The 18663-nt window shown below is 41.7% G+C and overlaps 1 protein-coding gene across 10 annotated transcripts in view; it reads left to right on the top strand.

The window, feature by feature from the left end:
• ARHGEF28 (Rho guanine nucleotide exchange factor 28) overlaps window positions 1-18663 on the top strand; it is a 343837-nt gene that overhangs the window by 146088 nt on the left and 179086 nt on the right. For all 10 annotated transcript variants that reach the window (XR_011562400.1, XM_070774543.1, XM_070774539.1 and 7 more), the window contains 2 exons: window positions 12358-12541; window positions 15903-16083. Coding sequence is in view for 9 of the 10 variants with exons in the window: in XM_070774543.1 (XP_070630644.1) it covers window positions 12358-12541; window positions 15903-16083 (365 nt within the window). In the remaining variant the exon portion in view is untranslated. The remainder of the gene's footprint in view (window positions 1-12357; window positions 12542-15902; window positions 16084-18663) is intronic.

The raw sequence follows: 18663 nt of genomic DNA, 5'->3' as shown, positions 1-18663 counted from the left end.
TCTTTCTAGGCAACAAGAGAAGGGAATTTGAGGGCCAGCGGTGTTTGACAGAGGGAGATATCTGTTTATCTCTCCTTGAATAGACGAAAGAGATCTGTAACCAGTAAGAGGCAAGGCTTGTTTAACACTTAAAACAGAGCTTGTTTAGCGTTTGAATACAGTCTGCCAGCTCTAGAAATTGAAAGAAAGTAAAGTGAGGCTTAGGAGCAAGGCCCTGTTGGTGGGCTGCCACCTGGGTACCAGGTTTTATTAGTAAAGGGGATGAATTAGAAGACTTGCTTGCTGTCCCACAGATGTTGTGAAATGTCAGCTTTGTCTCTCTGCCCTAAAAGCTCTGTCCTGGACAGAAAGTTTGAGATAACATCAGCTGATGTCCTACCAGTGGGCAGGAAGCCTATAAAAGACAGATTTATCACAAAATACAAGTTTATAGGTTTAAAAAAAAATTTGGAAGGACTTTAAAATTAATGCATCATGGGTGTTGACTAATTCTGGGATATATGTTTTTCCCGGAAATCTTGACATTTTTCAACTCAGTATTACTTTCTAGCCTTCTGGCATTTCTGATAGTACCTGGTGGAACAGATATCTCCACACTTTCTCTTCTGACATTTAAATCTGGTATTATATTCCTTCAGTTGCTGAGGTAACACACTGGATAACTGCCAGTGGTGGAGAGAATGATCTTTAAGACAGGTCCCGGTGTAAATGGGTAAAATTGTTTCATAATACTTAGCCATGTACATGCACACAAATGTGTATGTTTTGTGAAGTTTTAAAACCCTTAACCTAAAACTGGTTTCTCTGCCTTTCATCTCTCTTTTTTTTTTACCTTGTCATTTTTAAAGAATACATTTTTTTGGTGGTAAAGAATTTAACACAGAATTGACCTCTTAAAGAAAGGCCCTTTTCCCGCTTTGAGTCACTTGGACTTTTCCTGCAGTTGAGTCAGTCAACTCTTATTAAGCACATTCTTATTAAGCACTTACTAAGCACAACTCTTATTAAGCACAGTGTTTAAGACACTGTATTTTAAAGAAGAAAAAGCAGCTTAAACTTTTCCTTAAAAATTAAGCTTCCTACAGGACACCAGTGGCCCTGAGACTAGGGTAGAGAATGATATATTTATTCTCACTCCTGAGAAATAGAGAATAGGGTTCTCTTCAGGTTATTTTCTGGTCATTTTCTCCTACTCTCAAAATTTTCAAGGAAAAAACAATGTAAGTGGAAGCTTTTACTTTTAAACGCCCATCCCTACTGTGCTTCCCGAAGGATTCAAGGCAGTGGAAGGTTCTAAAATTCATCTCTGGGTGGCAGTGTTTCATTCCTGGCTTTTCTCTTTTGGGAAGCCTACAAATGTGTGGGGCAGTTTGGGGTTGTACACGGGAGACTGAGACTGGATTTGAAAATGACTGTAGCCAAGTATTCTCTTAATGCTTATCTTGAGTAAAATAAGTTAAACTTTTTTACTGTTTTCATAGATTTCTTTAATAGAATTTGAATACTGGCAACTTTTTGGCTTAGACATTAAAGAATCTGCCTGCAACGCAGGAGACCCTGGTTTGATCCCTGGGTCAGGAAGACCCCCTGGAGAAGGGAGTGGCTACCCACTCCAGTATTCTTGTCTGGAGAATCCCATGGGAAGAAGAGCCTGGCGGGCTACAGTCCAAGGGGTCACAAAGAGTTGGACACGACTGAGCGACTAATACTTTCACTTTTAACTTTCCATGTACTGCTTTATTTAAAAATTAAATCAAATATTGGTTAAAAACTTCCAAATGCTTGGAGCTTAAAAAGGCTGATGGTTGAAGATGGGTGGGTGAGGCCTGGCATGGGGGGCGGGCAGCAAGCTGGAAGTGGTGGGGCGCTCTTAGGGAAGTGGTCAAACGGGTGTCCTGGAACAGCGGCTCCTTTGCTGGGCTCCGGTGAACTTTACAAGGCCTTGTCTTGATTCTTTCAAGTATGGGTCATGATGTGGGCACAAGTCTGTATAGCCCTCAGGTCTTCTGTCTTTCTACCCCAGGTTTTGTCTCATAGTGATTCTTACACGCCCACTTTCTCTTCCCCATACCTGGAGCTGTAGCAGCTTTTGTTTTGCAGATTTGTCATGAGAGAGTGCGTGTGTGCACACGCACTTGTGTGTGGAGACAGACGGCCTTCTGGAGAGTGGGGTGCACGCCTGAGCTCTTAGGGTTGGTGAGGCTTAGTTTCCTGCCGCTTGCTCTTCCCCACTCTCAATCTGTTGATGTATCCAAGTTCTGTCTTTCCGCTCTTCTTGTCTTGGGTTTGTCTTCTTTTATCTCGTTATCTTTGCCGAAGAGCCAACTCATTGGAAAAGACCCTGATTCTGGGAAAGACTGAGGGCAGGAGGAGAAGTGGGAGACAGAGGATGAGATGATTGGATGGCATCACTGACTCAATGAACGTGAGTTTGAGTAAACTCTGGGAGATACTGGAGGTCAGAGAAGCATGGCATGCTGCAGTGCATGGGGTCGCAAAGAGTTGGACAGGACTGCGCGTCTGAACTGCAACAGTGGGAAGCGTAATAGTTAGGAACTTGAGTTTTAGAAGTAGAAGAATCTGGGTTCAGATTCTTGATGCTCCATTTACTACCTGAGTGAGTTTGGGCAGTTGCATAATTGTGTCATGCTTCTGTTTCTGCCCCTACCTTGTGCAGTGCTAGTCAGGAATGGATGAGATGAAGTATAGCAAATGTTAGAGGGAAACAAGAAGTGTAAAGTCCTTGTAGTCACTGGCACCTAGCAAGGATGAGATAAAAGTAGACGTGGTGACTGATTCTCATTCATGCCTAACAGCTGCCATCTGGACTTCTACTTAACTTTTTCTGAATTTCCATCCTCACTCTCATCCCAGGTGGACTTCATTTTATATATTGGTATTCTGTTTGGTTACCCCATTTATCTTCTCCTTCCCTCACCAGAATATCCCTTCCTAAGTGTGCCCCTGTTCTGAAGGAGGGGATAAGATCTCCCACTAAAGTTGCAGCTCATAGCTACCAAGTTGAATATTTCTCCATGCGGGCTTGGATCTGTGGCTTCCAGGGCAAGGCAGATGTGTGTCCAGTTTCCTGGTTGTGCTTAAATTCAGATTCTCAATGCAAACTTCAAAAGGCCATTTCCAAGATATGATGAGTCTATGCTTTTCCTTCTTGTCAATAATAGAATTAGATTGTGGTATATTTTCATTTGTCTTCCAAACAGAACAAGGTTCCTGGAGGGTCACTTGGAAGGGTGCCTGGGAATTCCAGAGGCTCCGCTGTGGTGTGAGGGGAGAGCAGAAGAATGCCCAATGTATCGTAGGCTGTCAACGAATATCAACTGAGTGAATGACTGGTAGATGGAAATCAGAGCCTTGAAGAAATATTAATAGATGTAAAAAGTCTGTTGTACAGGCTGGAAAAGCAAGTATGACATAATTACTGCTTATGGCACCTGATGACAGCCTGCTGCCCAAGCCGTGGGATTGACACACATTTGTTTTAATGGCACATCTGGTGTCTTACACTGATGCAATTATAGTGCCTCTTAAGCAGATAACTAGTTCCCTTAAATTATGATGTTTAATTATAACCAGAGGGAGACTGCTTTTGAATATACATAGATCTATTTAGCGAGTGTTTATTATATTTTTGTATTAAAAAGACCAGACAAATATGTATGCCTGGTAAGTCCCCCAATATAGGCTTTCTTAGTTCTAGAGAATCCTGTCTCATATCTTATTTTCGTTACAGGCCCCTGACAATCTTGGATACTAGGCTGAGCAGATACTTCTTTCCTTTTACAGATGAAGCAACTTAAGATTTGAGAATTCAGTGGTCTTCCCAGAGCTGCATCACTGTGGGTGTTCAACTCTAGGTCTCTGACCTCTTTAATCCGATCCCTTTGCACTAGACAGGGTTGTGTCTGGTCTTCATATCTTGTGTCGGTGCCCATATTGTACGAGTCAGTCTGGGAATGTCCCCAGATTGTGAAAGCCAGAGATGGGATTGCCATTGTTGAGTTCTGATAAGGATGTTTTAGTGTTCCAGCTGATTTAGTACTAGTCCCACAACGTAAATATAGTCAACCTCTATGAGATACAAAATCTATGAAATGCATTCCAGGACTGTGTATCAAAATGTGAATTTTCTGGAATGATTGTGTGTGTGGTTGGTGTTTTCCCAGATTTTCAGTCAGGGGTTGTTACGATCTGAGTATCTCAAATGTGTCTGATACAGAGCAGATGTTTTAGGAAGCTGCTGCTGCTGCTAAGTCGCTTCAGTCGTGTCCGACTCTGTGCGACCCCATAGATGGCAGCCCACCAGGCTCCCCCGTCCCTGGGATTCTCCAGGCAAGAACACTGGAGTGGGTTGCCATTTCCTTCTCCAGTGCAGGAAAGTGAAAAGTGAAAGGGAAGTCGCTCAGTCGTGTCCGACTCTTAGCGACCCCATGGACTGCAGCCCACCAGGCTCCTCTGTCTGTGGGATTTTCCAGGCAAGAGTCCTGGAGTGGGTGCCACTGCCTTCTCCCTTAGGAAGCTAAAACCTGCCATTATGCTTTTTCAGTCCTCTTCTACCTTTTAGCTTTATGATCCCACCATGCCTGCCATGTTGGTCTTGTGCTCCATGGGACGTCGTGTTTCCATATCTTTCCCATGAGTGTGTTTATATTTGCAGTTCCTATCCTAGACTCAGTAAGCTCCAGTCTTCTGTGTGGAAGGTGGATTTGTTTATACACACACCAAAGCCCTGATTAGACTCCCCAAGTGGAAGATGCCATAATATGCAGTCTCTCCTCCCTTTCTCATTGAGAATCCTGAAAAATATCAGAGATTGTGTGTGGTGCTCTCTGTGTAATTTTTGCTAATCGTTTTTTATTCTTTTTATGCTTATCATTTTATAAACATCTATAAATTTTCAAATCGTGATACATGATGTAGGTTGATTAACCTGTAATTAACTTTGTAGGTCAGACAGTTTACTTATTTCTGTTCACACTTTCCTAGAGCTGTAGTTACCGGATAGGATTTCATGGGCAGGATATTTATTTTATTGCAAACTAAAATGGGCTGGCGCTGCTTCTGCTTTGTCCATGGGTCCTGGCGTGTGGTAGTCTTTTGCTTCAGCGTTTGTCTGCTCCGTGACTTAGATGCACAAATTGAAACCTCTGTGAATATATATGTGGCTTTGGAAACCAGAGTAGAACTTATTTTAATTGATAGGATTTATGTGAAATAAAAAATATATTTTGTTCATAAGCTTTTAGGATTGAATACATTTTAGTGGCTCTACTCAGGAATTACAAAACATTGGTAAACTCTAGAAAAGAGAAAGACTTCTGAACCCTACACAGTAGAAGGACTTGTTCAAAGATATTTGCCCCTAGATTATTGTCGCCACCACAGGTTTAATATTTTGCTTAATGTGTAAGGCTGTGTCTTGGTGTAGCAGCAAGTGATGTAGGTTAAAAATAGCTTGTAAAAGTCAGAAGTATTTTTCGGTCTCATTCATTGGTGAAATTTTTTAGTTAATGACCTCTTTAAAAAATTTTTTTATTGGAGTATAGTTGCTTTACAATGTTATGTTATTTTCTGCTGTACAGCAAAGTGAATCAGCCGTATGTATGCATATATCCCCTCTTTTTTGGATTTCCTTCCCAGAGATGATTGGGAAGACAGTGGAATAAACAGGAGACATAGATCGGGATTTTGTTTACCAGATATTTATTTAAAGTAGCAGATCTCAGCTCTGGCTTTGAATGGTTATAGGATCCCTTTGGAATCTTTAGAAGAGAGGGCTGCTTGAGCTCAGCCCCAGAATTTTAATTGTTCTGAGGAAGGTCTTGAACACAGCTATGTGGGTGAATGGGGAGAGAGAGGAAGAGACCTACAGACATCACTGAACCCCGGTAATACCAGTCCTCCTCATTCCGTCCTAGCCACATTCATCTCTTTACCCTCAGAGGTGTTATTAGGTAACCATTATCTTATTTTTTCTCATAGTTTTACCACCCACGTATTGGTATATAATATAAGGTTTAGTTTTCACTTTTTTAAAAACTTCATATTAATTAAAACTTATTTGTGTATTCTTTTGTGACTTCCCCCCTCAGCATTATATTTCTTAGTTTCTTCTCTATTAGCATGCAATTCATTTTTATTGTTAGAATATTAGTGTTTGATTATACTGTAACGACTGAGTGACTTCACTTTCACTTTTTACTTTCATACATTGGAGAAGGAAATGGCAACCCGCTCCAGTGTTCTTGCCTGGAGAATCCCAGGGATGGGGGAGCCTGGTGGGCTGTCGTCTATGGGGTCGCACAGAGTCAGACACGACTGAAGTGACTTAGCAACAGCAGCATACTGTAACTTATCCTATTATGTATGGACATTAAGATCATTTCTATTTCTGATCATTTACATTTTTATGCATACTTCCTGGTGCATGCAAAGCACAGTCCTCACTGGGGTTTAAACATAGGAGTGGAATCACTTAGCCATATGATATTAGTGTCTTCAAATTTATTAGATTATGCCACTGTGTTTCCCAAAGTGGGTGTGCCAATTCACATTTCCCCTAGCAGTGCACGTGAGTTCCTAAGCGCATGATAATTTATTTTTCATTCTTCCAACCTGAATTTCCTGCTACCTTAGAAGCACAGTCAGACCTCGTGTGATCATGGTCCCGAGTTTGGAGTGAACAGTCTACAAAAGCACCGTCCTTTAGTAACAAGCAAACTGGTCACCTGTGCTCTTGTGCCTCGGGTGCTCTGGTGTGTGATCTGTGTTGCAGATCTGTTATCTGTAATCTGTGCTGCATTTCATAGATCTCTGATCTCCAAAAAGCCAAAGCAAGGATGAATCTTCCTAGGACCTTGGGTCTTTGATGTGAGAGGCTCATTTGCCAGGAGGAGAAACTGAGGTGTGGCAGAGAGGCAAGGGTGGCTTCGTGCCTCTCGCCTTGTCTGGGGCAGATGTGCCCCCCTTTATGCCGTGATGGGACTGTTGATTGAATGTCACAGCCTGCTGTTCATTTTGTGTCTGAGTGATCTTGCTCCCAGGATGTTACAGGTCACATCTTTTAATGTTTTCCATTAGAGCAATTATTAGTAATTCTGCTTTAGTTATATTAGATCAAATAACTCTGGGCACCAACTAAACAGGAAAAGACAAATTTATCTGGTTAAAAAAAAAAAAAAAACAGCCCTTCATTTTAATTAAACTCTCCCATGTCTGCCAAATTGCAGAACCTCTTTCCACAGCTTGTTTTCCTGACCCCTGTTAAGAATCTGAAACTCTGTAACAAGCAGAATTATTTATATATGTCATTATGTTTCCTATTTCAAGCTCTTTGCTTGATTCTGGGCTCTGAACATCTATATTCACTGCGAAAGCTTGTTCTGAACACATTTTGGGCAGCGTTTGGTTTCCTTCAAACATCAGAAGTGCTTCTCTCCCCCTGCCTTCCTGCTTTCCCAGGAAGCAGGTGGATCCAGAGGGAGACAGTGGCTACAGTGAGCACCCAATCCCGCAGATCTGCTGAGCACAGCGTGCGGGAGTGAGACGTCCTGGGACCCTTTGCTGCAATGCTTACACCTGCACACACCTCTCCTCGAGCAACAACATGCAGAGAAACTGTCTGGGACTAAACGTTACTTGGGTGTGCGCGCATTTGGGACAGTTTCTGGACAAAAGATACAGAGACCAAAAAACCCAACTGCCACTTTGAAGAGGCTGGAGCAAAAGCAGAATACTGCGCCTGCCTCCTGCACTCAACGCTGGCTGAGGCCTAAGCCATCCATCCAGCCATCCTCTGAACACATCCCCACCCTCGCCCTGTATAAGGAACAAGCTCTACCCCACTCAGGAAAGGAGCAAGCAAGGGAACCTGTTGTTTATTCTCGCTCCCCTCTGCTGCAGCAGGGGCCCCAGAAAAGCCTTGCCTGAATTTCTTGTCTGACTTTTAGTCAATTTCTATTGATTGGGGGAGGCCAGGAGCTCTGGCTGGTAACAGATAGAGCTGGAAAGGAGAGAACAGGGGGCTGGTCTAGTGAACAGGCCTGGCAGATTCTGCTGGTGGAGGAAGCAGGTTCTCTCCACACTCACACCTCAGTCAGGTTGGGTACAGTGAAGTACAGGCAGGTTTGAGGGTATTTTAGGGCCTTGCTCCAGGCACTACAGGCAGCACCATTTAAATGGTTGACACCACACTGCCTTTATCAATGCTACGATTTTAACAGGGAACACGAATATTTTAGATGTTCCCTTTTGGTCATATTTTTCTTGGAAAAAAAAAAATTGTATCCCATATAAGCATGGGCATTTCTCACCAGGTTCAGACCGAGAGCTGTGACTGAGCGATCCCGTCCGAGTGTGGCTGGCTATCGCTGCATGCTGACTGGCACCCTGGGCAGTGTACTGGTGTGTGTGTGTGTGTGTATGTGTGTGTGTTGTCACCTGATCCTGACACGTCTCTTCCTGATTATTATTTAAGAAGGAAAAAAAGTGTCAATGTTACCAAACGTGCCTTGTTGGGAATCAGTTAAGAGTAAAGAAACCTTACTTTCTAATTAAGTGGGTTTAAAAGTCAAAAAGTTAAAGGATAAAATAAAGCTAAGTTCTCTGGTAGTCTTTGAAAGATAGCAAGTATATTAAGCTTGGCTGGTGGGGGTGCACTGCTTTGTCTGTTTACAGATGTTTCAGATCTCATTTTACTTGGAGTGGGAGGGAGGGTCTGTGCTGCGTCACACAGATACACGTACAGTGAAGTCTGTGATGTTGGCACATTGGAACTCTAAGGCTTTATGCTCACTGATCTACATGTAGAAATAGTGTAAACCAATTAAAAGTGGAAGCTAAACTGTTTTCTTTTGCAGCCATGTGCAATGGAGTATTCCCTTCTGATTGTTTCACATTAGAGTCTTGTTGGATGCTGACCCAGCAGCACAGCCTGCTGGTAAGGCCAGGCTGGGTTTAGGGCCCGAGGAGGCAGACGCCCCCGCCCCACCCAGTGGGCCTTAGCATCAACCTGAAGAGGGAAGACATGGTTGGAATTTACTGAGAACTGGAAGTTTGCTTTAATGAGGGTTTTCAAGTGCAGAGGAGGAGTGATGCGGGGGAGGGGGGTGGTGGTGGGTGGCAGGGAAGGGAGTTTGATTAGGATTAGATCAAGATCATGGTAGAGTGGTTCAATATTGGTTTTAGGGCTTAAACTGTCAATGCTTTCTAATAAAGCATTGACATGCCTTGAAGGAAGGTTGTATGATGAATATTCAATCTTTGCCTAAGCGGGAGTCTTTCAGGACTAGTGAAGTTATGCTAATGAAGACAATGGAGTAGCAAAATCATGTTGGTGTAGTCAGTAAGCTGGGTGGAAAAATCTGTAGGTTTTCTGTTCAGTGTCCCAGCTGTGTGGGAGTATGTAGTTTGGGTTCATAGATTTTAGTCAAGAGGTATTGATATCAGAGGAAGAACTAAGAATGATAGATGCTTCACAGAGCATGTGTAGCCGTGTATTAAAAGCTGACTGTCATGGGTACTCATCAGGGAAAGAGCCATTGGTCATTTATTCATTCAACAAGCAAATATTTATAGAGCATATAACTCACCAGGCACTGTGCTAGGATTAAAGAGAGATAAGGTCCTGTCCTCTGGAACTTTCCACTCCAGGGTGAGGCAGCATCCTCTGGATCTCTTTCAGATTACAAACAGTCAGTAATATTACTTAACTGGAGGGTATGTGCAACTCAGATCCTTACTGCGTACTTATTCTGACAGATCTTGAATGTTAGCATTTTTGTGTTCAGTTTGTTTTAAGGTGTGTCTTGATGCCTATGGAGTTCATAGGCTTAGCTTTTCTAAATATAAGCAAGTATATTCTTTTACATGTTTCCAGTGTAATGTTTATCATGGGCTAGCTGTGTTCCAGGTACTGAGTTGTAGTAGAGATACGGTGTACAAACTCTATATAAATTAGATGATTTAAACATACACAAATGATTGAGATTTTTAACAGTCACTTGTCATTCAACTCAATAAATACTGAATGACTTCAGCAGGCTCCTCTGTCCATGAGATTTTTCAGGCAAGAGTATTGGAGTGGATTGCCATTTCCTTCTATAGGGGATCTTCCTGGCTCAGGGATTGAACCCTGGTCTCCTGCATAGCAGGAGGATTTTTTTTTTTAATCATTCTTTAGTTCTTCGGTTTTTGCCATAAGGGTGGTATTATCTGCATATCTGAGGTTATTGATATTTCTCCCAGCAATCTTGATTCCAGCTTGTGCTTCATCCAGCCCAGCATTTTCAGGATGTACTCTGCATATAAGTTAAATAAGCAGAGTGGCAATATACAGCTTTGACGTACTCCTTTCCCTATTTGGAACCAGTCTGTTGTTCCATGTCCAGTTCTAACTATTGCTTCCAGACCTGCATACAGGTTTCTCAAGAGGCAGGTCAGGTGATCTGGTATTCCCATCTCTTGAAGAATTTTCCACAGTTTGTGGTGATCCACACAGTCAAAGGCTTTGGTATAGTCAGTAAAGCAGAAATAGATGTTTTTCTGGAACTCTCTTGCTTTTTTGATGATCCAACGGATGTTGGCAATTTGATCTCTGGTTCCTCTGCCTTTTCTAAAACCAGCTTGAACATCTGGAAGTTCACAGTTCATGTATTGTCGAAGCCTGGCTTGGAGAATTTTGAGCATTACTTAAAAACATTACTGCCCTTATGGCAGAAAGCAAAGAAGAACTAAAGAGCCTCTTGATGAAAGTGAAAGAGGAGAGTGAAAAAGTTGGCTTAAAGCTCAACATTCAGGAAACTAAGATCATGGCATCCAGTCCCATCACTTCATGGCAAATAGATGGGGAAACAGTGGAAACAGTGAGAAACTTTTTTTGGGGGGGCTCTAAAATTACTGCAGATGATGATTGCAGCCATGAAATTAAAAGATGCTTACTCCTTGGAAAAAAAGTTATGACCAACCTAGACAGCATATTAAAAAGCAGAGACATTACTTTGCCAACAAAAGTCTGTCTAGTCAAGGCTATGGTTTTTCCAGTAGTCATGTATGTGAGAGTTGGACTATAAAGAAAGCTGAGCGCCGAAGAATTAATGCTTTTGAACTGTGGTGTTGGAGAAGACTCTTGAGAGTCCCTTGGACTGCAAGGAGATCCAACCAGTCCATCCTAAAGGAGATCAGTCCTAGGTGTTCATTGGAAGGACTGATGTTGAAGGTGAAAGTCCAATACTTTGGCCACCTGATATAAAGAGGTGACTCATTTGCAAAGACCCTGATGCTGGGAAAGATTGAGGGCAGGAGGAGAAGGAGACGACAGAGGATGAGATGGGTGGATGGCATCACTGACTCGATGGACATGAGTTTGAGTAAACTCCAGGAGTTGGGGATGGACAGGGAGGCCTGGTGTGCTGCGGTTCATGGGTTTGCAAAGAGTCTGACACGACTGAGCGACTGAACTGAACTGAGCCACCTTGGAAGCCCATATACTATGCTAAATGTTAGCAATAAAAAGTTCCAGGATCCCCTCAGCCTATAGGAGGACACAGTCAGGAAACACCATAAGACACACTGGCAAACACCAATAGTGAAAACCCAGACATAGACCAGGCCAGAACCCCCATGTCAAGGGGCATGTGAAGAGGCACGAGTCAAGCTTTTTAAAGAAAGTGCTGGTGGACAAAAGAGCTGTGGGCTACAGTCCATGGGGTCTCAGAATCAGACACTATTGAGCACACCTGAGTGCACACACACATACACACACAAACACACACACAGGTATATGTAGCTTTGGCAACACGGAAGTAATCCCAAGAATCTAATAGGCGGGTAAAAGTACCTCCGTGAAGTCTGAGAGAGGCCATGGACTTCGATTCCATTCTGCCTCAGCTGCTGAGTGGGGAGGAGCACCTCTGAGGACAAAGGGTGGAAATGAAGGCTCCTTGACACTCATGGCCCCTGTTAGCCTGTCCTGCTAGGGCAGCAGCATCTCCTTAGAGAACACCTTAGGAAATCGGTGATGTCTATTTCCAAAAGATGGTGCTCTCCTAGCACTGTTTTCCCCAGATGACTTCACTGACATGAGTGCACCGTGGTGGGTAGAACATCGTTGTACCAGTGATGAGCAAGGCCGGCTCCAGTGCCGCCTGACCTGGCACAAGTCACTGACCTTTCCACATCTGCAAAACGAGGTGTTTGGATCAGATGTTTTTGATCATTCCTGCCAGCTCTTCCATGCTTACTATTACTGTTCTTACTCTGACAATCTCTTGGAGAAAATACGTAAGATAAACTTTTTAAATGGAGGAACTATTAACAATGTCGCATGTTTTTCCTTTTCAGTTTCTCTGCATAGGGAGTCTCTTCTGCACCTGGCTATGAGATGGGGCCTTGCTAAGCTTTCCCAGCTCCTTCTGTGTCTTCCTGGGGGAGCCCAGGCCCTGACTTTACCCAACGAGGAGGGTGCCACGCCATTAGACTTGGCTTTACATGGTGGACATTCCAAGCTGGTTGAAGACATCACAAAGTGAGTTTGGCTGCTTGATAGATTCTCTCTCAGTCTACTTTTATAAAGTCTTCCAAGCATTATGGAAAAATTAAAGATGACCAAACCACAGGCTAACATTCAGTTTATAGTTTACCATCAGTTTCCATGTATAAAGTATAGATATACATATCATATATAAACAGATACAGCGTGATAGCTGGTGTTCACACATCATGGGGGAGAGGGAGTCAGGAAAAGCCTCTTAAAAGGCTCCATGGTGGGGGAGGTGGCTACTATAAGAAAAAAAATGTTGGGAAACACTAGCCTAACCCTGGCTTTCATTAGTTTAAATGTCACTTCTTCAGAGAGGCCTTCTACATTCCGATCTTTTATGATTACGATTAAAGTGTTAATTGTGACTATAATTATCATTAATTTATACTATATATCATAATTTATGATTTTATATATAATCATCATCAATTATTTCATATATGTTTCCATTCTAAATCATTTGGGGACTGAAACTTATTTCTATTTTACCTGCTGTGTTCAGCATATACATTCATTGAAAGACAGTAAGTTTTTGTTGAATCAATGAATAACAAACCCTAAGATACTATGTAGCCAATGGGCTGGTTAGTAGGATCTGGAAATAATGGAAGTGAAATAATTTGTCAAATGTAAAGTTATCTATGTTGAAGATGATACCAACACTTTCAGTGTCTGTTACTTAGAATGGTTCAGATTGGTCATTTTTATTAGTGTTTACTTATGATTAGAGGAATCCTATATGATGATTTCCTTGACTTAGCATGTGGTAATAAGTGGGAAGCAGCAATGAGCATTGCAAAGTATTACATAAATATTAAATATTATCAGTGTTATTACATGGTTTATCTTCATGGACTGGTTCTTTTCATTTGGCCCATGGAATCCATTGTAATTAATTTATGGTTGTATGCCACCCGAGTAGATGTTGAAGTCACAACTTTCTATTTTTGTTCTCACTTGGTCAAATGAACACCAAGTAAGGAAAGAGCCCATCCTAATGGAATTGTCCTTGTCTTTGCTCTACTGTGACCACACTTTCTTTACCTGGAAAGGGCTAGGCGGGACCACTCCTTTGACTTTGTCACTGTGGATAGTTCAGGGTTACACTGAGGACCTGGAGCGCCACTTCTTTATGTTTGGTAGCTTTGTATCTTTCTGTTGTGTCCAAGACGAGAAGATGATATGGTATTTAAAGGTTTACACATCGTCTATGTCAATAAAAGCAAACAACCTGATTAAAAAATGGGCAGAAGATTTAAAGACATTTCTCCAAAGAAAACATAAAGATGTCCAAAGAGTACATGAAAAGATGCTCAACGTCAGTAATTATCAGAGAAATGCAAGTAAAATGTCCAATGAGGTATCACTTCATACTGGTCAGAATGGCCATTATCACATGTCCACAAACTATGCTGGGTAGGGTGTCGAGAAAAAGGACCCTTCTACACTGTTGGTGGGAATGTAAACTGGTACGACTGCTATGGAGAACAGCCTGGAGCTTCCTTAAAAAACTAAAAAGAGTTAGCGTATGATCTAGCAATTCTATTCCTGGGCACATATCCAGAGAAAAACATAAGCTAAAAAATATATGCACCTGAGTATTCATAGCAGCACTATGTACAGTAGCCAAGATACGGAAGCAACATAAATATCCGCTGCCAGAAGAATGGACAAAGAACGTATGGGGTATATTATACATATATGTGTGTGTGTGTGTGTATAAATGTGTGTATACCCCCCCCACACACAATGGAATATTACTCTAACATAAAAAAGAATGAAATGATGCCTTTTGCCACAACGTGGATGGACCCAGAGGTTATCATCCTAAGTGAATTAAATCAGACAAAGACAAATATCATATCATCCATATGTGGAATCTAATTTAAAATGATACAAACGAACTTATTTACAAAGCAGAAACAGGTTTACAGATACTGAAAGCAAATTTATGTTTATCGAAGGGGAAACGTTGTGGTGAGCAAGAGCTTGGGGTCAATGTATGCGTACTATTATATATAAGATAAATGACCAAAGAGGACCTACTATATAGCACAATATGTTCCGTGATAACCTATAAGAGAAAAGAATCTAAAAAAGAATGAATACATGTATAACTGGATCACTTTGCTATATATGTGAAACTAACACAACGTTGAAAATCAGCTATATGTCAATAAAATTAAAATTAAATGTTTACTCATCTAATAAATTCATTCATGATGGGATTAGAAGTAGACTGTAAGCTAAATTCTGATTATGTGAAGGAGCGTCCATTTTCTAAATTAATTACAAGACTCTTATGGTTTAGGCTGAATTATTCACTTCAGTGGCTTGCTGTTAACATGGGGAGTTGTTTTCTAGAAGATTCTAAAGTCCCTGCCGGTAATTATGTCAGGAGTGTGGGGAGGTGCCCCAAACCTTAGAGTATGAGTGTTCTTAATGGATCTGTCATTCCATGTGATGGAGACAACGTTGATGTGGTTGGAAGTATACTGTAATTTTGCAAATATGCAAATGTTCATTAACAAAGTGATGTAATGGAAGAGGAGGAGAGAGGCATAGAGCTAGTTCTGTGAACGGAAGAATTTGGGAGCTCCTGTGGGCTGTGGCAACACGCTGAGGTGGGCTGTTACCTGGGAGCCCTGGCATCTCTCTCCTGACCCCTGTTTATCGACCTATAGACCATCCAGAATATTGTGACACTAACCGAGAAGCCTACATAGAGCTAATAATAATGAACGTGCAGTTGTTCTCTGACACACAGAAAATAAGCTGATACTCAGAATTTAGTTTGAGGATATTGTTCCTTTGCCCATGAGTGATTTCAAGAAATCAACATGATCAAATTTACGTATGTTTTCATTTGCATGAGGAAATGATTCACCGCAGTGGACCAGTGTGTTATGAATATCTCGCTTGTTTGTAACATCCAAACCTCACCATGCTCCCTAGAGATCATATCTGTTTTCCACTGTAATCACCTAATAAACCATCAGCTGCCAGCCAATTTGTTCTACTACATGTGGTGCCATTAAGGCCAGAGGCATCTTTTCAGATTAAAAGGAGAGTGAAATATTGAGGTAAAGCACTATGTTTACAAGTCAATACTGTTGCATTAATTATGTAACTCTTTTAAGTATATAATATATGTGAACAGCTTTTCAACTGATGACTTCTCTAGCTGGGAAAACAAAGATGGCTTTATTGGGATGTGTTTATACAGTCTTATGTACCTGTCTTCAGTAGGAAGCAATTGTTCAGCCAGTGGGCTTGTAATAATATCAGGGCTGATGGGATAAAATCAGGGCACTGGGATTGTGGGTTTTGACTTTTGGTGTTTCAGCTTCCAGGGCAGGCGTTCTCCAGGTTTCTCCTGCGTGCAGCTCAGCGAAGATGCCTCTCTGCGGTATATTCACTCATCAGAAACTCTGACCCTGACGCTTAACCACACAGCCGAGCATTTGCTGGAGGCGGATATTAAACTCTTCAGAAAATACTTTTGGGATAGAGCCTTTCTCATCAAGGTTTGTGCCCTTTATTATGGTATAAGGTATAATAACTCATGCTTTTTGAGAGTTCAAACAGCAAACTCGTTATCTGGGGAACAGTATTTTTTTTTTTTTTTGAGAGGTAGCACTTTGTTTTTTTCTAATGAGACTTGGAGGGACATGGCATTGGAAACTGTTACACCAGTAGAATGAAGATTATTATATAATATTCTGGCAGTAGTCATTTTATAATATTGTTCCCTTTATTTTTCATGAGCCAGCATCACTGATGTTGAATTTTAGTATTCTAATGTTGGATATTTGCTATGAATTTACTGATTGTATTATAATTCTTATCTAAAGCAGTTGCCTTTAGGGTTATTTTACATGAATAATACCTTCTTCTGGGATTTCTTAGGAACTTACACATAGTTGAGCCTTTGTTTCAGTGTACAACTTCTTCAATGGGGCCGGCCACTTGAGACTAGTACTTTTTCAAAGATATTTTCCCCTCCCACCATCACCCAAACATCAGCTTTGAGTGTTGTTACAGCATGCCCACCTTAGGTTTAAAATGTTTTATCTTCATTATTATTATTTTTTTGGTCAAATCTCAAACACTAGAAAGCAGATTTATATATTTTATTTATTATCAAGCAGAATGTTCTTTTGAGTAAAAGGGCTTCAGTCAGTTTAGTTGCTAATGCTCACAGGTATAACGGATTTACTCACCAGATTGTGTGACACCCCCTGCAACCTCCCAACCCCCAGTCTTTTCAAGCACATCCATTAATAAGTACCACCGAAAAAAAGCACCAGTTTCATCACCAGTTTAGGCTTTACAAAGTGAACAGTCAGTTTAGAAAACTGACACTATTATCAGTTTTGACTTGTAAAATGTTTGCTTTATATTACTAAATGAAAGATTTTAGCCATAAATATTATATAACAAAGCTTATAACTTACTCCATATAGGGTTTTATTAAATGATTAAAATGAAACATACTCTTCAGAGTATAAACTACCTCTGTTTGTTGAGTTTAGGGAGTTTCTTTTTTTTTTTTTAATTCATGCTCAGGTGCATCTGACTCTCTGTGACCCCATGGACTGTAGCTTGCCAGGCTTCTCTATCCATGGAATTCTCCAGGCAAGAATACTGGAGTGGGTTGCCATTTCCTCCTCCAGGCGATCTTCCCAATGCAGGGATCAAACCTGCATCTCCTGTGGCTCTTGTGGCCCCTACATTGGCAGGCGGATTCTTTACTACTGAGCTACCTGGAAAGCCCAAAAGATTTAACCGTAAATATTCTATAGCAAAGATTATTGCTTTCTCCGTATAGGGTTTTTTTTTTTTAAACAGTTAAAAATGAAACATGCTCTTCAGAGTATGAACTACCTTTGTTTGCTGGCTTTAGGGAGTTTCAGTTCAGTGCAGTTGTTCAGTCGTGTCCAACTCTTTGAGACCCCATGAACTGCAGCACACCAGGCCTCCCTGTCTATCGCCAACTCCCAGAGTTTACTCAAACTCCTGTCCATTGAGTCAGTGATGCCATCTAACCATCTCATGCTCTGTCGTCCCCTTCTCCTCCTGCCTTCAATCTTTCCCAACATCAGGGTCTTTTCCAATGAATCAGCTCTTCGCATCAGGTGGCCAAAGGATTGGAGTTTCAGCTTCTACATCAGTCCTTCCAGTGAACACCCAGGACTGATTTTCTTTAGGATGGACTGGTTGGATCCCCTTGCAGTCCAAGGGACTCTCAAGAGTCTTCTCCAACACCACAGTTCAAAAGCATCAATTCTTCGGCGCTCAGCTTTCTTTATAGTCCAACTCTCATATCCATACATGACCACTGGAAAAACCATAGCCTTGATTAGACGGACCTTTGTTGACAAAGTAATGTCTCTGCTTTTTAATATGCTGTCTAGGTTGGTCATAACTTTCCTTCCAAGGAGTTTAGTGTGTAATTTTCTGGCCTACGGTATTTCCTCATTGTGCTTAAGGGTACTTTTAAAGATGCAGAAGCCCTCAGCCATTCCCGTGGCTTCTTACCCAGGCCCCAGGGGTGGATGTTCTATCCGGACAGAGGCTGGGCCTGGCCCGGCAGCCTTGCTCAAGGTGAGCGCCTCTCCCTGCAGCTTCATAGGGGCTGCTGCTGCTGCTGCTGCTAAGTCGCTTCAGTTGTGTCCAACTTTGTGCAACCCCATAGACGGCAGCCCAACGGGCTCCCCAGTCATAGGGGCAGAGCTTAACAATATGTGTGTCCTTAGAGGGGGCACTCAAACAGCAGCAGGACCACCAAACTCCTGCAAAGGTGAGGGCGTGCTCCGCGGAAAGCTGGAATTCGGAACATTTCCTTCATTATAAAAACCTCCAACTTCTCAAGTCAGATTTGTAATTTCTTATAGCCTATTTGAGATTATTTTTTACTGATGATTTTGGGAGATTTAGGATGAGTAAATTTAGATGCTTTAATAATTGATTATAGTGAATTATGCTATAACAAAGACCAACTGGAGGTTACTTTCTAGTGTATCAGAGATTTTCATTTATGAAAAACACTTGGTAAAAGAAGAATCCATTGCAGTGGGGTAGCCTTGTGTTCCAAGTATCAACAT

The sequence above is a fragment of the Bos indicus genome, chromosome 20 (assembly GCF_029378745.1).
Source record: "Bos indicus isolate NIAB-ARS_2022 breed Sahiwal x Tharparkar chromosome 20, NIAB-ARS_B.indTharparkar_mat_pri_1.0, whole genome shotgun sequence".
In the NCBI taxonomy this organism is placed as follows: Eukaryota; Metazoa; Chordata; class Mammalia; order Artiodactyla; family Bovidae; genus Bos; species Bos indicus.
This window is presented reverse-complemented; position numbering and strand designations above follow the sequence as displayed.